At 37.5% G+C, this 25,665-nt stretch overlaps 1 protein-coding gene across 1 annotated transcript in view; it reads left to right on the forward strand.

The window, feature by feature from the left end:
• Nucleotides 1-25,665, forward strand: part of LRP1B (LDL receptor related protein 1B) — a 398,334-nt gene that overhangs the window by 355,690 nt on the left and 16,979 nt on the right. The window contains exons 81-85 of the mRNA XM_051623744.1: nt 7,948-8,112; nt 16,575-16,736; nt 21,589-21,763; nt 22,348-22,452; nt 24,928-25,041. Of these exons, the coding sequence (XP_051479704.1) occupies nt 7,948-8,112; nt 16,575-16,736; nt 21,589-21,763; nt 22,348-22,452; nt 24,928-25,041 (721 nt within the window). The remainder of the gene's footprint in view (nt 1-7,947; nt 8,113-16,574; nt 16,737-21,588; nt 21,764-22,347; nt 22,453-24,927; nt 25,042-25,665) is intronic.

A 25,665-nucleotide genomic window follows, 5' to 3' on the forward strand; every position in this document is an offset into this window, starting at 1 on the left:
CATATTACTTCTCTGAAATGGAAAATAAATACGAAGAATCAAAATCTCTGATTCAAAGAAGCTGCTTATAGTCATCAAAATGAAAAATGCACTTTTACCTGAACAAGGTGATATTTAAATGTGTATATATATTGACCAAAAGAAGTTTTAAAACAAAGTTTTAAAAGCTCTGGAGCATTTTGGATTTAAAATTAAACCTTAGCCATTCAGGAGACAAAAAAGACCATCAAGAAACACCTCTGCTTAGACTGAAGCAATAAGCAAAAGTCAGTAAGAGCAGCATAGCAAATAATAATGACATTGAAGTAACAGGTGAAAAGAAAAAAATCTGAATTATTTTTATCTAAAATTGTATCTTTCAGTAACATTTAATAATGACTAATATCAAGACACAGGAAACCAAACTTACATGGTAAAAGAGCTACCGAGTTCTCGTTATATTTCAGGGGGAGAAAAAAAATGTATCTTTTTCCAAACAAGAAAATTAGGAAGTACTCTAAAACTATTCCCATTCTAGTTGAGGCAAAACCTAGAGTAGTCTGACAGCTGGAATGAATTCTTAGCCAGCTTGAATTTTAAAAGATTCCAGAAAAAATAAAGTTCTTTGTGTATGAAAAGTCAGAATGTACTAGGATATTTTTCTAATGTTTAATTCCAGGCTCAGATGTGTGATATGTATTTTTGTGAGATCCCCAGTACTTAAAAGGCTCAATTTAGCAATTCAATTAATTTAACTGAAATGTCATCATTCTGTGGAGAAAATCTCACCTGTTTATACTCTCTAGTCTTTAAATATTGAGTTAATACATCTGTGATTTAGTGTTTTATGAGAAGGTATTAATAAAGCTACTCTGTCTAGCAGCATTTCTCTTTCTGTATCAGGAAACTAAATAATAATTTAGAGAGTAAACAATACTAGAAAATCATTCTAGATAACAAACCCATTCATATTTTTTGCTTATGTAGGAGCACATTGTGTGCAATGCATTTACAGCACCAGCTTTTGTGCATGCTACACCATCTCTAGCAGAAACACAGTAAATGAAAGCTTTATTACTGTACCCCCTTGGTGGAATACCTCTCAGTGTGTATTTATATAGTAGTAATACAACTATAAAGTAGTTTACAGCTGGTTTACATCAATTTCCACCGTTGGGGGAGAAGTGATGTGACTGAACGAGATGTAATAGAAAAGATTGGTGTACTCTACAAGGTTTGTAATTCTCCAGACAAATCAGTCTAAATACCCATTGTCTTCAGAGTGCATCCCCCCTCCTTGCCCCTCCAGGTGCCAGCTCTTTGTTCATCCAAGGTGGACACTTGCTGCCTGGCCATCTCTGACTTGTTGTCATAAGGAGCCAGAAAATCAGCAAGAAAATTATAAGATCTGCTGATACAGCACCACCTAAAAATTATTTCAGATGACCCATAGTTACCACTTAGGTGTTGAAGAAAGGATAAATACAAGAATATCATTTTTCACTGGTGACCAGTAGTAATTTGATATCATGATTTCAGTAGTTCTACAGTTTTACTAGTGGGGCAAAGACTTGTGCCATGGTAGAGTTTTCAGGAAATTGTATTTTTATTAGGGAAAGATCTGAAGAGGCTTTTAAATTATTTCACTGCTGGTTGTAAATTTTTATAGAGAGACAGTAAATGCCTAGAGAAGCATTTTTAATGTATTGATAATTTTTAGTATCTTCACAAACTGCAGTGTCAGTTGTGCCTTTTTAAAGGGCTGTTGAATAAGTGTTTCTCAGGTTTCTGCTTGCAATTATATTTCAAGTAATGTCCAGCATAGGCTTTTTTGTACACTTTTTCTGGTATGTTATTTATGTAAGAGTAGATTGCAGGTTTTTTTAGTCTCACAGATTATAATCACAGATTATAATAATTATATAATAATTATAAGTATGAGTTGAAACATGTCTCGGTATCACAGCTCATGAACACGTATATGCTTTTGCATTATTTTGGCTTTTTACAGAAAAGTATGAAGTGGATATTATATGTCTGTCTAATGCTGACACTCCACTTAGGCTGCCACGGATCCGCAGAGATTCCTGGGAAGATGAGAGTTGACCTCAGGATCAGCATCTAGAATTAATACAGGTTTATAATTAATGGCTGGCTGACCAGCCACTTGCCATTGATAGGTCACTAATGGTCTGAAAACAAAAAACGTTATGTAGTGTATCAGTAAATGTCTTCTCTTATTAGAAGTCAAGTTCTAAACCAGTTCCTTTTCCTTTAGGAAATGATTCAGTACAGGGGAAAAAGTGTCCTCTCTCTTCCTTTCCTTTTCTGATGAAGAGCTAAAAAATGTATATGATACATTGCAAACTGCATATATTTAATTTGTTTAAATACAGAATTATATTGTCTTCATTGTCTCACAGCATATATGGCATAGTTATATAGTCTTACATAGTCCTCTTTTGTTGTTGTTGTTGGTCTTCAGTGAAATCCTGATTCAAAGTCAGTTGAAATATTCCTGTTGATTTTGGTGGCCTTCTGGTTTGCCTCTAAAAGAAAGAAACCCAGAAGATTTTGAGACACGAGTATCAGAGAAAAAGTGGCTTGATCCATTGAGTTTATTTTTCTTCACAAGTCCTATGTGAGGATTCTAAATATTGAATCCTCAGTGGTTTTCTGTAAGATTGACTGTAGGTATCTAAAGGGTGGGTGCAGGGAGGATGGAGCCAGACTCTTCTCAGTAGTTTCCAGTGACAGGACGAGGGGCAACAGGCACGAGCTGGAACATGGGAAGTTCCATTGACATATGAGGAAAACCTTATTTACAGTGAGGGTGACAGAGCCCTGGGACAGGCTGCCCGGGGAGGTTGTGGAGTCCCCTTCTCTGGAGAGATTCCAACCCCCCCTGGATGCAGTCCTGAGTAATGTGCCCTGGGGGATCCTGCTTTAGCTGGGGTAGTTGGACTGAAAGATGTCTAGAGGTGCCTTTCAACTCTGACAATTCCCCAATTCCATGACTCCAAACTGCATCAGACAGCTGTCTCACCAGCATCTCACACAACTGACAAGAAACCACTTTTGAGGTTGATTTGGCTTTTCCAAGCTGGAACTATTACAACATATGAGCATTGTGTCATTCAGAATGTTTTTAGAATAAAATGGAAGTGAGTTCCCATGTATTCTCTGACAAGCTTCCATCTCGTTTCTCCCTAGATGATTATGATTGACAGAGCAGAGTTCTTTTGTGGTTCATTTATTGCCTTTAGCAGGCCTGACTTCCCCATTTTTGAAGCTACCCTTTCACTTTCAAACAGGTAGTGTACCACTTCACTGTCCTAAAAGAGACCACTGGATTTTCATTCATTAGGTTTCTTGTGTCTAATTGTCTGTAGCACAATGAAGCTAAAAAAATATCAAGAGGATGAAAATGCAGAGACTTGCACTGGAAGAAGACAGTGAAAGAGCAAGAGTAATGAACATTTCCAAGAGTTTAGTATGCTGGAGCTGCATGTTTATCCCTTTCATTTTAAGAAGGGAATATTTAAGCTCTTTTGGCTGGATGAAAAGCCTGAGAAAAATTATGAAGACTCAGATCTGAAGTTGCTTCTGAACAGAGATGAAACATTTAATTTATCATGGTGTTTCCTTCAGCACATCTCTCTGGGGACTTGCCCACTGCACAGAGAGATTGCAGGCAGACCAGGAGCTTTGGCTGGGGATGCAGAGGTTATTTCCTATATACCTTCTTTTTTCACCCACAAAGTCTGCCTCAGGGAGCTGTACTAGCAAAAGCTATGACAGCTCAATCCATGCTCTCTTGATTTCTGTCCTGCTTTCAGGTTTTTTAGCTAACAAGTAGATCCAGAGTCAAATACAGAAAGCTGCTTCAAATTTGAGAAAAATCTTTGTTTACATCAAAATCTTCTGTATTTACAAACGGATTACTCTTGGAACTGGTATTTTCCAGAACAGAAGAAAATGGGTTACAATACAGCAGGTGTCAGGGTGGGTTTTTTCCTCACTGTGCATCCTTTTCTTAGCCCTTCTCTTCCATTTAAAATTGTAAAGCAAACAGATTTTTGAAAGAAAAAAAAAGTGTGGAGACAAAACAAGGAGAAGGGGCTGTCTGACAGCATTCAGACAATTTGGGGATTACAACTTGTTCTGATACATTTCAGCAAATGGAAGACTGGCAGATAGTAAGAATTTCATCAGGAGGGGCAGGAAAATTTATACAACCTCACTGTAAGATTAGAACTCCACACCCTGTCTTTAATAGGTACATTCAGCTCAGTGAAGGATGAGCTACACCCTTGTCCCAAGGATAGGAAAGAATAAATATGTTTCTGCCCTATGAGATGAATATTTTCCACTGTGGGGAGGGAAACTGTTGATATCCCAAACAATATAGTTCATTAACTTTGTGCTCCTTAGCATCATCTCTGCATTTAACTGCTTTTCTGGAAATTGGTAGGTATTTGGAAGGGGAAAAAGGAAAAAGTAAGATGCATTTTTCTAAAGAAAGAAAAAGGTTGTTATAGAAATGCCAATAGAAGATGTGTGTGTGATTGGGGGAAAGGGATGGAACATGAAAAAATTGAACAAGTTAAGGAAGAAATGCCAGTAGAGTTCACAGAGTTTAGTTTTTCTGCTTTATCAGTGTTCCGAGTAAGATTTTCCTTTTACTTTCAGTTAAAGGAAAGAGTCAAAGATGGAGCAAATAAGCTGTAAGTCCATAAACATTTGTGCCAGTCATATCAGAAAGAAAAACTACAAATCAGTTATTTGATTCTTTATTAAAAATATATTAAGATTGAATTATGCAAAGCAAGGCAGGAGAAGACTAAATAGCCAGGCTAGGAGACAATATATAGAATTATATTACATGTAGCTTTTTCCTTTCTTTCATGTTGATCCAGTAGCTAGACTGGGAGTACTGTATCAAGTGAAATTATTTACTTCTGTCTTTTCAGAAGTGAAGCGAGCAGCTGGGAGGTCTTTTAGTCTGAGTTCCAGCAAGCTCAGACCAGTATGGAATTGAGTCCAGAAACTTCTCTGATTTATTTATTTATTTAAATATTTTTTAAATTTGCTCCAATAGTGGTTAGTTACAAGAGCTGTTCCAGCTTTTCTTTCAGAGGTCTTTATTCAGTAATTCAAATGAAGAGTATTCAGCTTTTTATAACAATTCTTCTGTCTCTATCCAGTATTCTTTTTCTTCCTGTCTTCTCCTATGGGACCGTTCTGCTCCTGTCTCCCACACAAAGGCATCTGATCCCCTTTTGTACTCAGCTGATGTGAATCAGTGAGAGTAATTTGATTCTTGTATTTACTTTCAGGCAACAAAACAGCAGCATTGAAACCCCTACATTGTTAAAGCCAAACATGGTATTTTAAAAACTGGCTTATCCATTATATCATTCAATCCTGTTTCTTAACTTATTTAAAGTCCAAAAGTGTTGTAGTAACTTTTCTTGGTTTCCTGTTAGATTTTTGTTGAAACTCTTGAATTTAGAATGTTTCGTAGAGAACAAGATCAGTAGCAAATCTTAATAATCCTATGATGATAACAAAAGATTACAAACTTTTCTGTTTTTTCAGGAACCTTTTCAGTTGACCATTGCATAAAATTGCACCATATATTGCATTTTAAAATTATAAGACATGAATGTCCTAGTCTTTGCAAGCCAATTGGATTAGAAAATTGTTACTGTGGGCAATTTTTGGCTCAGGATGCTTTTTCTTAAAAATATAAAGCCATATACTTCTTGGTGTGGTTAGAGTAACTTTTAAGTTTGTAGATCATGTTTTATAGTCCTGAATGTGCCATTTGATGCTATCTTTTTATCTTTAATTCACAGTCTGTCCTAATTTCCATATTTTTTTTCAAATTTTATATCACAATTCTGCAGAATTGCTCTAGAAGAGATATATAACATGTTTTTAATGTGCTAGCAGGGAGGTTCATAAAAATGAGCACTTGTCTGTACTTCAGTATTATTTATTCAATTTTTACCAAGTTCTGCACTATAAACTCATGACTAATGATAAGTAAAACAGATAAGGTAAGCAAAACAAAAATAGACCTTCTCTCCAATAAGATATGCTACATTATCCATTGAAACAACTTCTATAATGAGTAACTGACGAAGGGTTCATGGAACATCAAAGGATTTAATGAACCACCCAAACAAATAAAACACTGAGGCATCTTCAAACTCCCAAATACAAAGCAGCTTTGTTACAGCAGATGTATATATCCAGGGTGGATAACAAAAAAATAAACTCATGGTATTTCATATTTTATTGTAAAACAGCCGAATTAAGGATGTGCCAGTCAGTCCCCCACAGTAACTTTTAGATTTGTTGCCTGGTTTCAGCTTAATTCAAGAGAAGTTCCATTGCGTGGATGATGATCAATTCCCAGAAGTTTTGTTTCAATAGGATTGTTCCCAGGTTACAAGTCTGCACCATCTCAGCACTGGCTGTGACCAGAGGCAGCCAGATCCTGCCAGAGGAATGTTGTGGGTCGGAAAGAGAGACTTGGGGGCATCCAAAGACAATCCTGCTGCTTAAGCATTAACATGACAGAACTTAGCAGAGACCAAGAACTATTCAGCTAGAGGACATCCAAGGTTCCTGAATCTGTCACTTACAATGCAATGTGTTTCTTCAAACATGAAAAAAAACCAAACAAAAACCACTGCAAAAAAACCCAAAGGATTGCCTGTGTCAGTCAGTGTTAGAACTCAGCTGGACAAATGGGAACCTTGACTCTTTCATTAGGAATTTAACTAAAACAGATTAATTCAGCAAAACATCTGCAGCTGGTGATATACTACTGAAGAGTTCTCAGTGTTTCTGGTGTCCCTCTTGTTAAAAGCCATGTAGGTTGAAATGCTGGATTAGTTAGACAGCAGTCTGGCTTCACAGGATTTGTTTTGCTATGTGAGGAATGAAGGGTCTTATTGATGAAAACATGTCTTGGGCTGGAAACTTGCTTGTCTGTTTCTTTAGGATTACAATTATTTGGGTGTTTGAGCATTGTATGCATGCTAGTCTGTAACTCATTTCTTGTCGGTGTCACCAAGTGATTTTATATCTTGTTCAGTGAAATAAATAGAGGTTTATTTTTCAAGGTGTTTCTGAGAGAGGCACAACTCTCATTGCAGAACAGCTGTATGGAAGGATTGAATCTGGCCTAATCAGAATTTGTGTCACCTCATACCTCCCCACCACAACAGTGGCTCTGCTGCTGTGAGCACCTGGTGAATGCAGAGCAGCAGGCAGGGTCTCTGCTCAGTGGCTTTACAGACTGTGCAGGCAAGAGTAGGAATAAATCCGAAAATACCATTTAGGAGTAACAAGTTAGTATGCAAATACCAATATTTGAGGAGGATTTGGAGGCTGAATAATATCCTTTTAAATATTTTGGATAGGTTTTAGTTAAGAAGGGTGGTAGTTAATAGAGACAGTGGAAGAAAGATAAAAAATCAACTTGGGAAAGGCTGAGGTCACCACAAAATGACTGGGAAGTTTTCTGAGGTCCCCAGGTGAAACCAACATTCTTTTTTTCTTTTTTATTCCTTTATCCAAGAATGATAGTTTCAAGCAAGAACCCATACTGTCATTACTAACTCATATTCTGAGTAGGTCAGTTTTCCCGTTGGCCTTCTTCTCATTTGGATGAAGCTTCAGGGCTGGGTGCAGGCCCCCAGCTTGGTGAGGGACAACCTCACAGCCCTGCAGCCTCTCAGCAAGGGCTTACAGTCCCTAAGTGTCTCTTTTCCAAGAACTGTGGAAACAGAAGTGATAGTTTACTTTCTCCATTTTAAAAAGTTCTCTTCAAGCTCCCCCCCCCCCACCTTGAAAGAAGTCTGTAGCTCCATTTAAGATGTAAACAGGTTCTGTTCTGCCAGTTACATGAAATGGGATTGTTGAGAGCATCTCTGTGTGCTCTTGCTGCAGATGATACCTGTAAATTAACCTGTGAAAATGGAGGGAAGTGCATTATAAATGAGAAGGGGGATCCTCGATGTCACTGCTGGCCAAGTTATTCTGGTGAAAGGTGTGAAACTAACCACTGCTACAACTACTGCCAGAATGGAGGAACCTGTGGAGCTTCTCTCCTTGGTAAGTATCTTACCTTAATTTAAATGTTTCAATTTGCTCTTTGTTTGTGGTATTTTTTTCTGTTTATTGTAGAATCATAGTTTATAACCTATTTACTTTGTCTATCCTTAAACAATGTGCACTATACCATACATAGACTTTATCATTCACGTATTTTAGAAGAATTAACCTGCATCCCAGTATGAAGACACACATGTTGAGGTGTAGAAATGGTATTGTAAAGCACAAGGTTCTGTCAGACTACATCTGGAACACCCCCAAACATCTTGCTCTCTTAATTTCAATTCTCCCTCTAAATTTTTACATGCATACACAGAAGTATTACCTTAAATTGCAGAGTTGTGTGACCTCAGTCTTTACCTGTGCCTTACTGGAATTCACAAAGTAGGCATTTTACTCTTGTAATTCTCAGGAAGATTTGGTTGATCAGTTCTGACCCTTTCTTTTCCTGAAGGAATTTGAAATTTCATTTCTTATCTTCAGGGAGATTATGCTGTCAAAATGCAGCTATTTGGCAGTTGATCTTTGTCCCTAACACAGGCTGTTGAAGCTTGTATAAAGCAATTAGTCCTTGGGCTAGAGAGGGGAAAAGCGTGATAAGAAGTAGTCTAAAATTTAGTAATTTTGTGAGAAAGGAGAACATGAATTCTATTTTCTGCTCCAAAGAATATTTAAGTATTTGATTCAAAGTAGAACAGCTGGGAAGAATTTGTTGGCTCATCTGAGAAGCCTGTCAGCTGCTGAGGATGGTGTGAATCATTTTCTCGTGTGATGAAATGACCAATACCCTGATCTCTGTAAGGAAAGTACAGGCACCTGACTTTAGAACAGGAGTTTGTGAGCATTCAGCACAACCTGTAATGTATAATTGTGTGTCTTTGTGTCTGTGACAGAGGGGACTTAGACCTCAGTGTTTTTCTTAGCACTCCTTACTAATTACCTTCAGCTGATATAGTTTAGTAATTTAGCTTTATTTTCTGGCTTCTTTGGAGCCTCCTCTTTTATTTGCTGAGATGTAGTGGCAAAAATCTAAACAAATTCAAATCTGTTTTGTAATCTGTTGTGTGCCAAAGAGAGGATTTTTTGAGTTCTGAGCATTTGAGTGTTAATGTTGTTCCTAGTTAATATCACTAATAATGACTAAATATTAGAAAATGACAGTTACTTGCAGATGATGAATTATACTCAAAACTGCTTCTAACAGCTCATGGAAGTACTGACACAAATGATAAGCAGAGATTTTTATCAGTGTACAGAGATCAATATGTGTTTAGTGAGAACATGCAAGAGAATGCAAGTAAGTCACGGATGATTTAAATGACGTGCAGAACTTCCTGATCATCTGAGGAGAGGATGTTTACTCCCACATCTTTATATGTCTGGCCTTTAACTGATTCTTTTGTGTGGTTAAAAGACTTCATAAAATTAATAACTAAACTCCTAGAACTCATCTTCAAAGACCGCAGGGTTTTATTTAATCCTTTCTTTTGGCAGTAGCCATAGGGCTTACCTCCAGCAGCTCGTGTTTTCCTTACCAGGCAGCTGACACTTGCTGTGCTCACACATCTCTGCTGTTGCCTGGATTTATTTTTATTTTCCCTCTTAAATCCAGCTTCTGAAATTTCTTATCCTCTCTGAAATAATTAGTCTAGTAGGTTGGGTCAGCAGTGAGTAAAGGAGAGATATGAACAGGTTCTACAATACACTTCTGCTAAGTTGTTAATCATGGCCCCAACTGCTACAGAGGGCCTAGCAGTGCAGGCATTAGCTTTATTCTGCTTGGTCTCAAACAGGATAATGTGCCTGCACCAGAAATGCATCAGAAGGGCCAGCATGGATATCACCAGAGTCCACATGTCACTGCTCAGTTGCCTGATTTTTGGGAATTCTAACCTTTAACTGCAGCTGAAGTTTGGTGTACCACACATGGCCAAAAGTGTGTCAATCTGTGAGCCAAGACCTGCTAAGAGAAATGTTCTTCTGCTGGGCTGTGTCTACTTCCCTAGTTTAATCAAACTTTCATAATCATATTTCAAGTTAACCAGATTTTATCTCTGCCATTTCCAGTTGATGAGGGTAGCCATGCCTTGAAGTCCGTGCCATAACTTTCATGTGCTGAAGATGTAGATAAAAAGACCATATATCTTTCTAAATCAAAGTGACTCCATTCAGCATTCCAGATAAAATCTTCAAATTGATTCACATCTCATCTTCCTTGCATGCCTCACCCCTGGACCCTGTAAATATTCTATTACAAAGAAATCTCTATTTCTTATCAGACTGTATTTCTTACCTGTATCCGGCCATAAATCACATGTTTCTGAAACAAACTAGCATGCCAGTGAGACATACCTTATCCTGGTATAATCTAATCCATGATACACTAAAGCCATTATGTATCTTACAGAGGGAAGCTACACTGGATGCCCCAGAAATATTGAAAATTGTAATTAAGTCAACAAAACTTAATTCTTCAAGTATTTTTGCACCAACCATTTCCATCTTCCAGTGAAATATACCACTGGGCAAAGTACATCATTAGTACATCATTTGGTCATTGCATCAGCGAGTGCACATTTAGCTGCAGGGGCTACAACACACCATTCCCAGTTTGGACTGAGGGTGTGAAATCCATAACAGAGCAGCATTCATTCCCTTTCTTCTCCTTGTCACAGCCTTCAAGACAGAGTTGATCTGCTTTTTAAGGTTCATAAGAGTGTCATTAGTATACATGTTACTTTATCCTTGCACGCCGCTACATGTAGGAATCAAAAGGTGCTCAGTGTTTCCTTAAGGGTTGTAGAGCTTAAGCATTTTGTTGTATCTAGATCTGTAATATTACATCCTAACTGGCTGACCTGTACACCAGCAATAGGTCGATCACACAATTTTGGGGGTTTGGTTTTTTGGTGTTGTTTTGATTTGGGTTTTGTTTCTTTGGTAGAGAATTATTTCACATTTCTGGAAAGTATAAAATTTGTTATTTAAAACTCAGTTTAATATAATCCTAATTTCTTCCACTATGCTGTTGCTATATCCCATACTACAGTGCTCACAACCAATCCCTCAAAAAGCATTTATACTTGTGATGCACTAAACAACTGGCTCATCAAACTGTCCTGCTAAACGGATGCAATCAAGTTGCATTTTCCCAGTTTTCTTTTTTTAAAATGTATTTTTGCTAAAAATGCTGAAACTTTTCCCTCTGGGAGTTGCAGAAGCCGTAAGTATGAAAGAGCCAATCCAAATCCTATCTACAAAAAATAAATTACCTGTGATAGTTTCAGCTTCCTTGACTCTGTCTTTCTTAGAAGCTCTGATTGCCCTTATCGATCCTAGTGTGTTATCCAACTCAATCAGCTTTGATGCAGTTGATCTAACGAGTGTTTTTCCACATGCAAAGCCTTAAGAAAGGTGGGGAATGCCACCCAGGGAGATGAACTTCTGCAGGGTTCCTGCTACTGGGACACTTTCCTCTAGGAGTCAAGGAATTTCCTTGTTGGCTTCTGGCTCAAAAACCGAGGCAGAGAAATCCTGAAAAATGAGCCTTCCATCATGCTCTGAAATAAATAAGATGACACAGCATGTAAAGTTCTCTTCTAGTGAATGTGTGTGTTCTAGTGAATGTGTAAATCCCCTTCTCTTTCACCACCTAATATATAGGAGTAATGTGATAATTAAGTAAATGGCAGAGTATTACTCATTTTTTAAAAACATGATTGTGCTAAATCTTTGCTAGATGTGTTAAGTTGTAGAACCTCATTATCAGCACACAAATGTTAATTTGTTAAACAAATCCCACTGGCAATTTGGGGATTATTCACTGCTGGTTTACTTACTGCTAAGCCTTTTGGCAAATTCCTATGTGAACATAATATAGCTAGAGATTGGGGCAGCTTTAATTAAAATTTATAAGTTTATGACAGTTGTACTGAACTACAATAATTGAACAAAGGAAATGTCATCAGTTAATTAAAAGTACACATCTGAGATGCATAATTAAAAGTTTGATATAATAATGAACACTTTCCAGTAAGCCAAATTAATGGGAAATTGGAATAAAATTAAATGTTACCATAAAAATGCACTTCCTTTCTCCTTACAGTTTAAAGTAAAAATGCTGGAGCAACTATTTACTAAATGTCTTGAGCACATGAACCAGATCTGACTAGTTCACAAAATCAGATAAATTCGTATTTGTGCTATACTTACATTATGCAGAGCAAGTCTAACCACATGTAGTTGTGATGCTTGTATCAAAATGGGTAAAAAATTGTCGGTCCAGTAAATTAAAAGTGATTATATATTTTTTTTAAAAAATTGTACATAAAATAGAAATTGTTTCATGTTCTCAGTCCCAGCAGTCCCGAAGGTGCATCCTACATCTTTGAGTTCCCAGGACAGGGATGGTGGGAAGGGCAGAGGGGTGGTTGGTAGCTGGATTGCAAAGCTGTTGTGCCTGGTGCACAGCTGATCCAAGGGTCCCAACAGAACCACCATAACCAGCCTTGGTGAGAGCAGCCTTGGAGACTACTCTCATGAATTCCAAGATTGTTCTTTTCTCCCTTTCTTCCACAACGTGGAGAGAATCTGTATCTGTTGGGACTGATCCCAGCCAGCTCACCTACTAATTATGTAGAGTAATACAGCTTCTCTCCACTACTGTTGGTTCAGTAAAGCTCATTATGGTTCATCAGCCACACAGAAATGAGTTATTGTGATCCCCACAGATGGCTGATAACTGTTCCCAGAGACGTGAGAGTAGAAGATAGTACATAGCAAAGTGCATGTACATCCATTGTAAATCACTGAGAATGGAGAAATCCTGGTCAAAAAAAGATGTGCTGCTTGCTCTCTAGATATTATTACTGTGGTTTTCAAGTCTGAACATTTACATGTGAAATCCTGAGGATGTGCTGCCACCTTGTCCCCCTTGCTACTGTTTTTTCAACATAGGTAATTGAAACAGGGAAGTTTTCTTGGGATTATTATGTTACAGAAGACACTGAAGAGGATGATATGTGGAAGCTAGGATGCTAATCTGCAGTAGGCAGAAGAAAAAAAGACAGTATTATCATGCAGTAAATCCAGTTGAGGATTGCCCTGAAAAGGAAAAGCTCAAAATAGGGAAATTTTTGTTTTCTGTCAGAAAAAGATTTTTGCTCACTTTTTTGCACAAAAGGCACCGTAAGATCATTGCCTGAATTTGAAACAGTTTAATATGCCATAAACCACTTTCCTTGCTAGCATTTTTCTATACTATAGTGTCTTAGGAATGTTTCTGTGGTGGTGAAGGTCAGGAATTAAGAGAGAATTTTACTCCCACCTCTTGTATGGCTTTAATCCTGCAACTTCGTGAGCAGTGTAGTTGCTGAAGTTCCCTGGGCAGGCAATTACCATGCAGTGTTTGTTAGGATGTGTGACACCCTGGGTAATGTGACTCTCCTGTGCAAACATCAATCAATATTCTGATTCTATGGTGCAAACCTTTTGGCATTGTTTGTCATTGTTTATTACTGCGATTTTATGAAACTGTTCTTGGAACCAGTTTGTATCAGAAATAATTTATGAGAATAAGGCAGGTGAAAATGTCATGATTAGTATTATTTTAGGTGCCAACAGTCTGTACATAAATAGGCAATGAACTATTAACATTACTAAAAGTCATGTTAAATTCAGTGACAAAAATGGGGTTTGGGCTATAGTGAATTAAATTTTCATGGAACTGTCAGCAGTTTGGCATATTTATAAGCCTACATGAGCAAAGAATAGAATAATCTTTTCTACAAACTAGGAAAATATCATTGTCCTGTCATTTTAAAAAATAGAGAAATATTAATAATAAAAACTTATTTCAGACCTGGAGATCTATGTTCTATCACTATTTTATTTTAACCTTTTTTATTGGAACACTGATTCAGATAAAGGATTATCTTATACCCCCCTGGCATAGGGGGAGAAATTGAAATACAAGTGTATATGTGGGGAAAAACAAAAAGAGTCTGTTCTAACATCTCAATTCAACATCTTTGATTTTACAGTTGGATCACAGGGGACAGATATGAATAACCAGGCTGATGCATATTAAACTAGTTGGAGCTATTTTTAAGTCAATGGATTTTTTTTCCTGCTGTACTCATTAGAGAAAGAGACTAACTGATCTCATGGCCTTTAGGATGATTTGCAAAACACTTTAAATTAGCATAGCTTAAAATAGAAAACATAGAAAATAATTACATGAAGGATTTAATGTAAGACAAGTAAGAAGCAAGTGAAGGAAAAAGAATAAATAAATCACTCCGCATGAATCAGAGAGAGCAGAAAAAATGAGGGCACTTCATTTGCATTGAAAAATTCTCCAACAAATATGATACTAAATGATTACATAGTATTAAAATAAAGACCAGAAGAAAATGAGAATTTTGGGGTTTTCAGTTTAATCTACAGTGCTTTAATGAGGTAGCCAACTGAACAGAAAGGGAGAAAAAGGGTAAGAAGATCTGCCCATTTCAGAGTTTTAGGTGCAGCATTCCACTTGCAAATGTGAAAGGAGCTGTGGATGCCTACACCAGACATCATCACATTAAAATGAGGAAACAGTGAGGCAAAAGCCAGCAAGGAAGGGACCCTGTCATGATGCATCAGTACATCAGGCAGTGGTAAGGATTTCCTGGTAGATCAGTATGAAGATGAGAGATAATTATTTTGGAAAAGTAACCTTTAAATGTTATTTCTTTAGAGTGTTTAGGATTTTGGCTCTTGTGTACATTTTAATCCAAGCCAGGCCCAAGTCAAGCATGGCTCCCTCTGTGTGCTCACTTCCACATCCCGCCACAAAGCCATAAGAAGTTCATTTCTGCCCTATGATGTTGTGTGAAGCTTTTCAATTGTAAATGCAGAGATAACTGGAGTTTCTCCTAACTAACCTGTTCCCTGATCTCTTTTGGATTCCACAGTTGTATCATTGTCTTGACTGGGATGTCAATAATAAAATCCAATAGGCTGTTTTTTCCATTTGTGCCTGCAATCCCAGTGCAAAGGGCACCTGCATCACTCACACGGTACAACATGCAATTAACTTGCTAATCTGATTGACTTTAGCAGTTAACACGTTTCTGTGACTACTGGAAGGGATGAGTTTCACCTGTCAGCCCTTTCTCTGCCATGTTAAGTTCTTGATTGTACTTGCCAGCCAGTTGGGTTCCTTATGATTCAGATTAAGACCACCCTGTCTGCCCCTTCATTTCAGCAGTGTCCTCATGTCCTGATTAATCTTTGTCTCTTTCCTTACCTATCTTGGAAGACAAAAACAAGAGAAATACTGAATTTGGTCTGTTTTCCCTAAGTTTAAGAAAACCCTAAAGGCTGAACTACAGCAAAGAGAAGGAGGGTGGGGGGGGGAAAAGTGTTTTATAAGAGATAAACAAGAATGAAAGTAGATTATTAGGAAGTGAGAAGGGAGGTGGCTAGTTGGAAACATAAGGTCATTTACTTGAAGAGAAGATTGCAAATGAGATATAAAAGCAAAGTCAGGAGATGGAAAAACATTTATGGGATCTAGAAGTTTGTTTTAAAGAAGATAAGCCTAAAGAAGAAAGTCAGGGAAGAGTGGATGAGTTTAATAAAGCAGCAGAATTGTAAGAAGGCTATAAATCCTTTAGACATGAGATTTAGATAAGGAAAAAAAAATGAGAAAATTACAATAGGGAAGAATCGTAGGGGGAAATGCATTGGGTTTTAAGCACTATTTTAAACCCCTTTAAAATGAAGCTGTAAACTGGGAGTTCATTTTGTGCAAGTATTCATCCCTAGGTGTTCACTACTTTTCAGACATTGGATATTGAACTTACAGACATCTTTGGTCTGGTGCAAGACAGTGATTTTTATGTTACCAGATTTATTATATGAGGGGAATAGGTTAACAAAACAGGCACAGATACTTGTGTTTTAGTAAAAATCATGATGTAAAGTTAGCTATTAACGAATTAGTAGATATTGGTATATTCATGTGATTATATGTAGAGGTCTGTAGAGTTAAGAATAATGGAGTTCTGAAGAGGCATTGATGGTGACTATACAAACATTTCTCATCTGCAACTGGAGGATCCCAGCCTGGCAGCGTAATCTGAAGAACCTGTCATGTCTTAAATTCCTCCTACTCAAGACCATTTAAAAAAAATAATTCCCAAATAAAAAGCCAATGACCATACATGCACAAGTGTAAAATGCATAGATGCAGTTTTTGAGGTGTCCATATCTTACAGTGCTGACTTGCTTTTTAAAAAGTGCTGAATTCAGGCAATGTTTGCAATGGTGTAATTTTAGTTGAGCCTAGAGAAGGGGAGTTGGGGTCATACACAAAAACTTGCTGCTGTTCTGATAAATGTAGCTGTTTTTAAAGTGCTGTTCTATTATCTTAATGTTTGTTTTTAGTATAAAATAGTTTCCTTTGGTTCGAATAGGGAGGCCTACCTGCAACTGTGCGCTGGGTTTTACAGGACCAAACTGCAACCAGACGGTCTGTGATCGCTTTTGCCAAAACGGAGGAACCTGCAGCGTCACTACTGGGAATCAACCCTTCTGCAACTGCTTGTCTGAGTACACAGGAGACAGATGTCAGTACTGTAAGTAAATCTTCACCAACTCTCCAGTCTGGTTTTAGAATGCAAGTTCTACAAAACGGAAATTGAACGGGATTTGAGTGATTTTTCTACAACACGCCTTGGTAAGCTTAGCTCCAAAATTAAAACTGCTGAGGGAGTGGAATCTGATGTATTCAAGTGATCTGGACAAGTGTTTTAGGTGACCCTGCCTGGCAGGGGGGTTGGACTAGAAGACCTTTCGAGGTCTCTTCGAACCCCTGAGATTGTGTGATTCTGTGTGATCTTTGAACATATTTCCACAATATCCACCTACAGGTGTAGGAGAAGAAAAGGCTTTATTAGTTATGGTTTATTTTAGTATTTTTACGAATTAGTATGTACTGTGGAGCTGTACAAGACAGCTGACTTTTGCAATAGGAAGAGAATTGTGTTGCATTTTTCTACTTCAGCTTCTCATATTTCTTTTCTTATGCTGGTGAAATACCTATACATAGGAAATTGACATCGTTGGTTAAATAATTTCTCTAGTATCCTTTATCTTCACAGACCATCAGTTGTCTCCTTAACTGCTATGTTACCTTTCATGTTTATTTCTAACCCCAGGAAGCAGCATGTTGACTTTTGAGTTTCCTGCCTCTTCATCTTGTTCAGTCTAAGATCACTTTCAATATGGTTTCTGCCCCCAGCTAGTATAAAAATTCAGGATTTCTAAAAATTACGCTTCCTTAATTCTCAGGACTTAGGTTCTATCCTCCACCTTTCAACTGGCCCATCAGTCTCTTGTCATTGAGATGCTGTTTTCCAAAGGCTTTCATACCTTTAGAAAGGTTCTTCTTGTTTTTTAGCACTTTCTCTAAATTTTTACTTCTTTTACAAAGGAGAGGGAAAAGATTATCGACTCTTAAGCCTTCTGTTCTTACTCCATTTATCTTTCTTCTCTCTCCATACTTTCTCTTACCATGAATCACCATTATCTGTTTTCCAGTGACTCAAGACATGTGAACATAATCTTGAATTTCCTCTTTTGGTCACTTGTTTCAAAATTGCAGTTTGTCTTCCTCATCTCCTTTCAACATGATGACTCAGTAGCAACCCTAACCTAAAACTGATTATTTTTCTGAGAACGGAATTATTTTTTGAATCTCCTTTTTTTCTGCTCCTTTGCTTTGACTATAACACTCTAAAATAAGGACTGTCATAGTGCTTGGTATCACAGAATCTCAGGGGTTGGAAGGGACCTTGAAAGATCATCTAGTCCAACCCCCCTGCCAGGCAGGGTCACCCAGAGCACATCACCCAGGAAGGTGTCCAGGCGGATTTTGAATGTCTCCAGCCAAGGAGACTCCACAGCCTCTCTGGGCAGCCTGTTCCAGTGCTCTGTCACTCTCACAGTAAATAAGTTTTTTTCTGAGGTTTACGTGGAACCTCCTGTGCTCCAGTTTGCACCCATTGGCCCTTGTCCTATCACTGGATGTCACTGAACAAAGCCTGGCTCCATCCTCCTGACACTCCCCATTAACATGTTTGTAAACATGGATGAGGTTGCCCTTCAGTCTCCTCCAAGCTAAAGAGGCCCAGCTCCCTCAGCCCTTCCTCATCAGGGAGATGTTCCACTCCCTTAATCATAGACCAGAACATTACATGTGAAAGCCATAATCTCTTTTGTACTCAGTTTGGTGAATTTGCTAAAGAAGGCTACATTTAAACAAAATAGGAGGGAAAATAGCTGTTATGAAGGTCTAGTTTACAATTGTCTACAAGATGCAAAGAGTAGTTTTAGTGAAAGGTCTGTCAAACAAGGAAAGGGTTAGTGTGTATCTTAAATAGGATTTGTACTGAAGTAAACTGAATGGATTTCCAGTTGGGAGACTATGAAATAAATTGAAACCTTTGAATGGAAAACCAGCAGTAATTGTGATTCTTTCCCACTTAGTATTAAACAAGCTGCATGGATCCACAAATAACTATCTGCAAACACAACTGGGTATTTGAAAACAGCATAGTACATAAATCATGCACAGACAGACACACAGATTAAGAAAAAATATTTACTTGAGGCTTACCCAAAACCAAACAAATTGTTTCTAGTTGAATGCTTCTGCAAACTTTCTTTTTTTTTTTTAAAGAATTAATTTAAATGTAAATTTAAGGGTACTTTTTAAGCAGTGCTTATTATCAGATTTGGATTGTCTGCTGACACTTTGGAAAAACACCACAATACAGAGACTCGAACACATTATAAAATGCAAAGTAAAATTAAGCTTTTGTTTATTTAAACCTTAATACTTTAAGGAAAAAAAGTCTTACAATCTTTTAGCATATTTTTTCATGGCCAATAAGGTTTCTATGAAACTGTACAGGTTTACACTTAATAACATTTATATGAATTCACACCCATGATATTTTTTGCTTTGTTCACAGATACGTATGGTTTTGTGCTTTATTAATCACATTCACTTTCCTTGTTAGAATACATTAGTATAGCATTACTGCAAAGATTGGTTGCCTCTAAGATACCTTACTCAGTCTTTCTGTGATGTTATTGAGCCTCGTTCATATGCAAAGGATGATGGATGAACGTGAATAGGTATTTTACTCATGCTCCCGAGCTGAAAATATTATTAGTGTTTTTTATAGCAGGGAGAAGACATTTACTTGCAGTATTGCCAGATTGCAAAGACCTTGTTTTCCTCATACTTATCGTCTCCAATTACCCAATGCAGAGTTTCTCCTGTGATTAGTTCACATAAGGGCTAATAATGAAAATGCATGCTCCGTGTCAAGGCACTGGCTCTGCTGAAATAAATTTAAGGGAATGAATTTGCATAGAATTCCACTAACGTTGTGCGTGTTATTATAGACACATGCAGTTGATGTATTTGAATATAACTCCCTATTTTAAACTCCTGAAAGAAGATATACAGACTAGTTAAAGTTCATTTCTTGTATCATTTAAGGCCCAAGGAACCTAAAAAATAGAAAACGTTTTCAGGCAGTTACAATCATTCAAAGTGAATACGGTGATCTCATGAGCTGTCGCTGTCCCTGAAACTAAAATTCCTTTCTTTAGGGGGGAAAATAAATAAATAAATATCTTGGGTGTTGTTTCAGTCCAAATGTAACATTTGCATTTTAGTTAGAGCAGAAGATTAAAGGTGTTGATGGCTACAATCTATACTAACAACCAATATGTTTTTTTAACATGAACTTTCTCTTCCTAAGTGTTTTATTATTTTTCTGGGAGGGAGGTGTCTTCATGTAGATTGAAACATTTCCCCCTTGCAATGCATTTTTCGTAAAACGTCTCTCGATATTTGTTTTCCAGCTGCAGTAGTTTCTGTTCAAAAAACAGCCCCCTGCTGCAAATTACCATTCTGTGACTTGACTTGGGGAATGGCAAACAATTACCTACTTCCATCGAGTGTCTTTCAAGCTCCCTGGTTGCTCAGTAGTGACTCCATAAGTAGATGAATCTACATAGATAGGTGGAGGCAGACAGGGAATAATCAAACAAATCACTTCTCCAACAGTTGGCTGCTTGGTTGGGCATGGCAGTTGATTAGTACTCTCTGAGAGGGGAAGAAACTGAGCACAGAGAAGCAAAAGCAAAAATATTTCTCACTTCATGAGATACCCTCACAAATCATCCATCTTGAATACACTTAGTAAAATATATCCATTTTAGTAATCTCCAATTTGCTGCTTACAACATCCCCCCCATTCAAATGACAGCTTGAGAGTTTGCACTTCCAGCTTCAGGGCTCAAGTTGCCATTTGGCCAAGGTTTCCTTCTCTAGTGAACAGTTTGATGTCCTGCTTCTGCCTGCTACTGACTCATCTTCAGGCATATCTTGTGCTTTAAAGGGCTTGATTTTTTTAGTTTTGAAAGAAAGGCAATATTTTATTAATATGGACTAGTTTAAGCTAATACAGATGCATAGTTGAGAACGGAGACATCTTGTATATCCATATCTGTCAATCAAGAACACCACCAAAAGCTCAATAGAACATGTTGACTACACAGAACTGGAGAAAGTATTGGAAAGAGGGGGAAATACAGACTTTGGATTATTTGGCCCCATTACGAAGGTTTAAATCACAAGGCTTAAAAAAACCCCACCTGTTTAATCAAAAGAAAATTGTGCCTACCACGTAAATGCAACTAAACCCAAATCTTAAGATACAGGTATTTTGTATCTCTGGAAGTTTCTGCAGTCCGACAACCTGATTCTTTTATCCTATGAAAAAAAGGAGACAGCAACTGGCACTTCACAAGTGTTAAAGAATGCACTGCTTGAAATATCAGACCTGCTGACATTTAAGCAGTTAAATGAGTTTATGGGGTCTTGTATGTAGTTTGTTGTAGAACTTATGGATTATGGCTTTATATATTATTCTTATTAAAACTTCATGAAATTTTAAGATGTGGATAAAAGAAAATAAAAATTAATTATTTCAAAATACTGTTTCCACTTCAGTTTTGCATTATGCTGTTAATGCTAATGTGACTGAATCAAAAGAATTTTTTTCAGCCAGTGTCTCATTAAATACATTAACATTGCTCTGCTTTTCTCATCAGTAGTCTTTATATTATGTGGAATAATGCCATAAAGGTTTAGACATCTACAAGTTGAAAAGAATAATGTATTTTATGAGTTTATCCATCCATTTCACTTCTCAAGACCACCTCGTTAACATGTTATGTATCTGTTTATGGGGTGTCCTTGATTCTTGTAGTTGCCAGGGAGGCAACAGCTTCATTCATTACTTTGCTTTTATTAAAGTACCTTTTAAAGCATCAAAAAGTAAGGTATTCTTTTTTCTGTGACACTCCTAAATTTCTTTTAGTAAGCAGCTTCCATCTTGCTTGCAGATGTTTGCCACCACTATTGTGTGAATTCTGAATCATGCACCATTTCTGATGATGGAAGTGTAGAATGTGTCTGTCCAGTAAGATTTGAAGGCCCAAAATGTGAAGTGGACAAGTGTATCAGATGTCATGGGGGACACTGCATAATAAACAAGGACAGTGATGACATAATATGCAAGTAAGTGTGTGTAGGGGGGCTGACTGTGTTTAAAATTGTATGTTTAATAGCTATTATATTGCATTATCCTTTAAATCTCTTACACAGTGGCCAGCTCCTGAACTGGTCACATCAGAATGGTTCCTTTGTGTGGCTTCTGCTAACTCAAAATCCACTGACTTCTGCCTTTGTAAATCAACTTCATGGTGGGAAGCATAATGTAGCAGGAGACTAAAAGGGTCTTCACTTGGAAAAATTGGAATATTTAAGAAAATTGAGAATTACCACAATAATGAAATTTGCTCATTCTGCAGTATCAGTGACAGTGATGGAGACATATTTTGTACTAAGGAAAGCATATGTAGTAAGATGTGCTGCTGTATTCCTGAGTGATTATTATGTATAATCTTCATAAAAGGAAATATTTAATATTTTGTGTGATAAGCTCACTGCCTGTACTAGCTTTTCAACCTAGAATTCTGGCAATCACTAGATCTTATACATATCATAAAATCCATATTTTAGTGTCTAGATAATTATAGGGGAATTCACCAGATTTCATGCAATACTGATTGCTATTTGTCTGGCTTTTTTCACCATGATAGTTGCACGAATGGAAAGATTGCCTCTACCTGCCAGCTATGTGATGGCTACTGTTACAATGGGGGAACATGTCAGCTGGACCCAGAGACAAATATACCTGTCTGTCTGTGAGTATTCTGCATTGTGTAAATCAAGAACATGTCTGTGTGCCAACAAATAATAAAATTATTATGCATTTGACTGTATTTTTTATCTCTTTAGAATGTGCTGGTTGCAGTCATAACTTACAGTACTTTTTCTAGCTATTAATATTTTTGCAATATGTGTATTGAAAGTTATAAAACTAAGATATATATTTTGAATGCACATAGATAAAAAGAGTTGCCTTTTGAAACTTCTAATTATTTCAGGCCAGATCTAAAGCCCCTTTAGGCATTTGTATCTGGAATGGAATGTGGAGGTACAAGATGGTTTCCTGCCCTGCTTCTCAAAGGTGGATGAAGTCTTTTCTCCTTAAAGATGGTCAGAAGTGGGAGTGCTACACTACTGTAGGGAACCTGATGGCTAGAGAATAGGAAGAATATTGTCAGTGTTTATTTCCTTTAAGGGTCTGAGAATATGCTCATGTATCTCTTGTTTCTGCCCTAACCTTCACACTGCCCACAGTAGCTTGGCTGTTCTGTGGTGAGATTGCTCTCCTCTTCCTGCACCCTTGTTGACTAAAAAATTCAGGATGATTTTTTTAAGCCATGAAAAGAGAATCTTTAGCCTAGAATGTGAAGTGCTGTCTTGAGAGGTAGAAAACCCTATATGCTAGTCCTTTCCTGAGAGCTATGGTGTGTCTTCTGTTCCAGCTACTAAATATAAAATACAGAAGTGGTCATTGTAGCAAGAAAATAATTTCTTTCCTGCTCTCAGTTACACTGAGCTATCTACTCACAATCCAGGTTTTTCTTAATTTTAATTTTATAAATTATCCAATCTTTTCTGCACTCCAGAAAAGCTTCATTGTGGAATACTCTGCCATGTCTCACAGCAACCTGAAGCTCATAGTATTCTCCAGGAACATATTGAATCATATAGAATGGTTAAGGTTGGAAGGCATGTTAAAGATCATCAGGTTCCAACCCCCCTGCCATGAGCAGGGACTCCTCCCACTAGACCAGGCTGCACAAGCCTCATCCAACCTGGCCTTGAACACCTCCAGGGAGGGGCTTCCACAAGCTCCCTGGGCAACCTGTTCCAGCATCTTACTACCCTCATGGTGAAGAATTTCTTCTTGATGTCTAACCCAAATCTCCCCTCTTTCAGTTTAAAACCATTGCCCCTTGTTCTATCACTACCTTCTCTGGTGAAAAGCCCCTCCCCAGCTTTCCTGGAGCCCCTTCAGGCACTGGAAGGTGCTCTAAGGTCTCCCCGGAGCCTTCCCTTCTCCAGGCTGAACAGCCCTAACTTTCCCAGCCTGTCTTCATAGCAGAGGTGCTCCAGCCCTTTGATTATCATCTTGGTGGCCCTTCTCTGGACCCTCTCCAACAGGTCTATATCTTCCTTGTGCTGAGGGCTCCAGAGCATATGAGGTGTTGGAAGAGAGAATTGAACTTGAGTGTCTCATTTCCAAGGTGACATAAGTTGTTGTCCAAAGGGATCTGACATTATGAGACAGACCCATCCCTTTGTTTTTTTCATGTCCGTGGAGCAGGTGATCTTAAAAGAGTGCCTGTTGTATTCAGACTGTTAAGGAAGTTGCAGAGAGAAGTGCCTAGATACTGTAGTCTGGCCAGTGTAAGAGATGGACCAGCTCTTTCCTCCTTGTGAGAGCTCAAGCGCTTCTGAATGTGCAAGGGGGCAAAACTGTGGTTGCTGCACTATGGAGAAGTTGTCAATAGATGTTTGCAGCTTTTGGTTTAGAGACAGTGGAATGTAATTCTGCATGGTAGTCCTTATTCAGCTGAAAATGCTGTAAGTGCCTATATGTCTCATTATTATTTGATCCAGTCCTTTTTACCTGTTATTTGTATATCCTTTAATGTCTTTAGCTGAGAACTAGAGAGACTAGTAAATCTCAGGAAAAGTGGAATATCACATCTATAATATGTAAGGCCCAAATATGATGATTAACTCTTGTGATTTGTTTGCTTAAACACCTAGAAATGGCTATTTTGGAAGCTTGTGATTCTCCTTTTCTTTTTTCCTTACAAAACTGGCTTATTCTTTTTATATGAAACACCATAGCATCTCAAGGAAAACAAGGGTCATACATAAATTTGTGTATGGGTTTACAAGACATAAATGCTGCAGCTGTTAGCAATGCTAAGAAAGTCATAAATATTTTTAAGGCCATTGCAGTCTGGATTGATCAATAGAAATTATTACTACATTTGACAATAATGCTTCAAGACTGTTAAGATTCCTGAACCCATCAGTGAGTACAGGCCCAGTGTTTTCTGAGTGTGTGATCAATACTGATGAGCAAACTTTTCGGTACAGTCAGATTGGACCTCCCATGAAAAACAGTTGTAATTTTGTTATCTGTGGGTGTGTGTCTGTGTGGGTGTCTTGCCGTCGTGATATATAATGCGTTTAAAATCTGTTCAGCAAAAGGTAGAATATTTATATAGGTCTATTTTACTGAAATTCTGCAGATGCTCTGTGGGGTTTAAAAGTCAGCGCTGTGACCAGAAAGTGAACCCTTGTGATTACTACTGTCAGAATGAGGGAATTTGCACTTTAACTGCGTTTAATGAACCGAGATGCAAGTAGGTTTAACCTTCCACTTAATGCTGCACATTCTGTGACATCATTTCAGGCCACAGTTCATTGGTTCAAGTCATGCACATTCACATACATTTCACAATATATACTTAATCTGGGGGCTCGTTTGTGTAATACACACTTACCCTTTGATAGTGGCACCAATGAGTATATTTAAACATATTTTTGCAGTGTCTGTATCTTTGGAGGAAGGAATAACAAGTTTTATTTTTAATAATGGCTTTTATTGCTGATATTTTGAGATATTTTACCAAGTTAATCCTACACAGCATAAATTTTAGCAAACAGTGATGTTGCATGTGTTCTGTAGTCCAAAACTGACTACTTCTGCCCAGGGAAAGGAATAGAAGAGTCATTTAGGTACCACTTCAGGAGTTAGGCTTGCATTCGTAAGTCTTGTTAATTTATAGAAATAATAGTGTAAAATAGAAACTGTTAAACAAAACTATGTGAGCTGCATCATAACTTTGACTTTTACTCTGATTTAAAAAAAAAATAAGTGTATTAAGTAGAGACATTGTGTGCTGTATTTCTCTGAAGGATTTAAAGAGAAAATTGAAAAGAGAAAATTTTAAGGAGAAAAAAGAGGGATTTCTCTGTTTCTTAAA

The sequence above is a fragment of the Apus apus genome, chromosome 6, assembly GCF_020740795.1.
Source record: "Apus apus isolate bApuApu2 chromosome 6, bApuApu2.pri.cur, whole genome shotgun sequence".
NCBI classification, from domain to species: Eukaryota; Metazoa; Chordata; class Aves; order Apodiformes; family Apodidae; genus Apus; species Apus apus.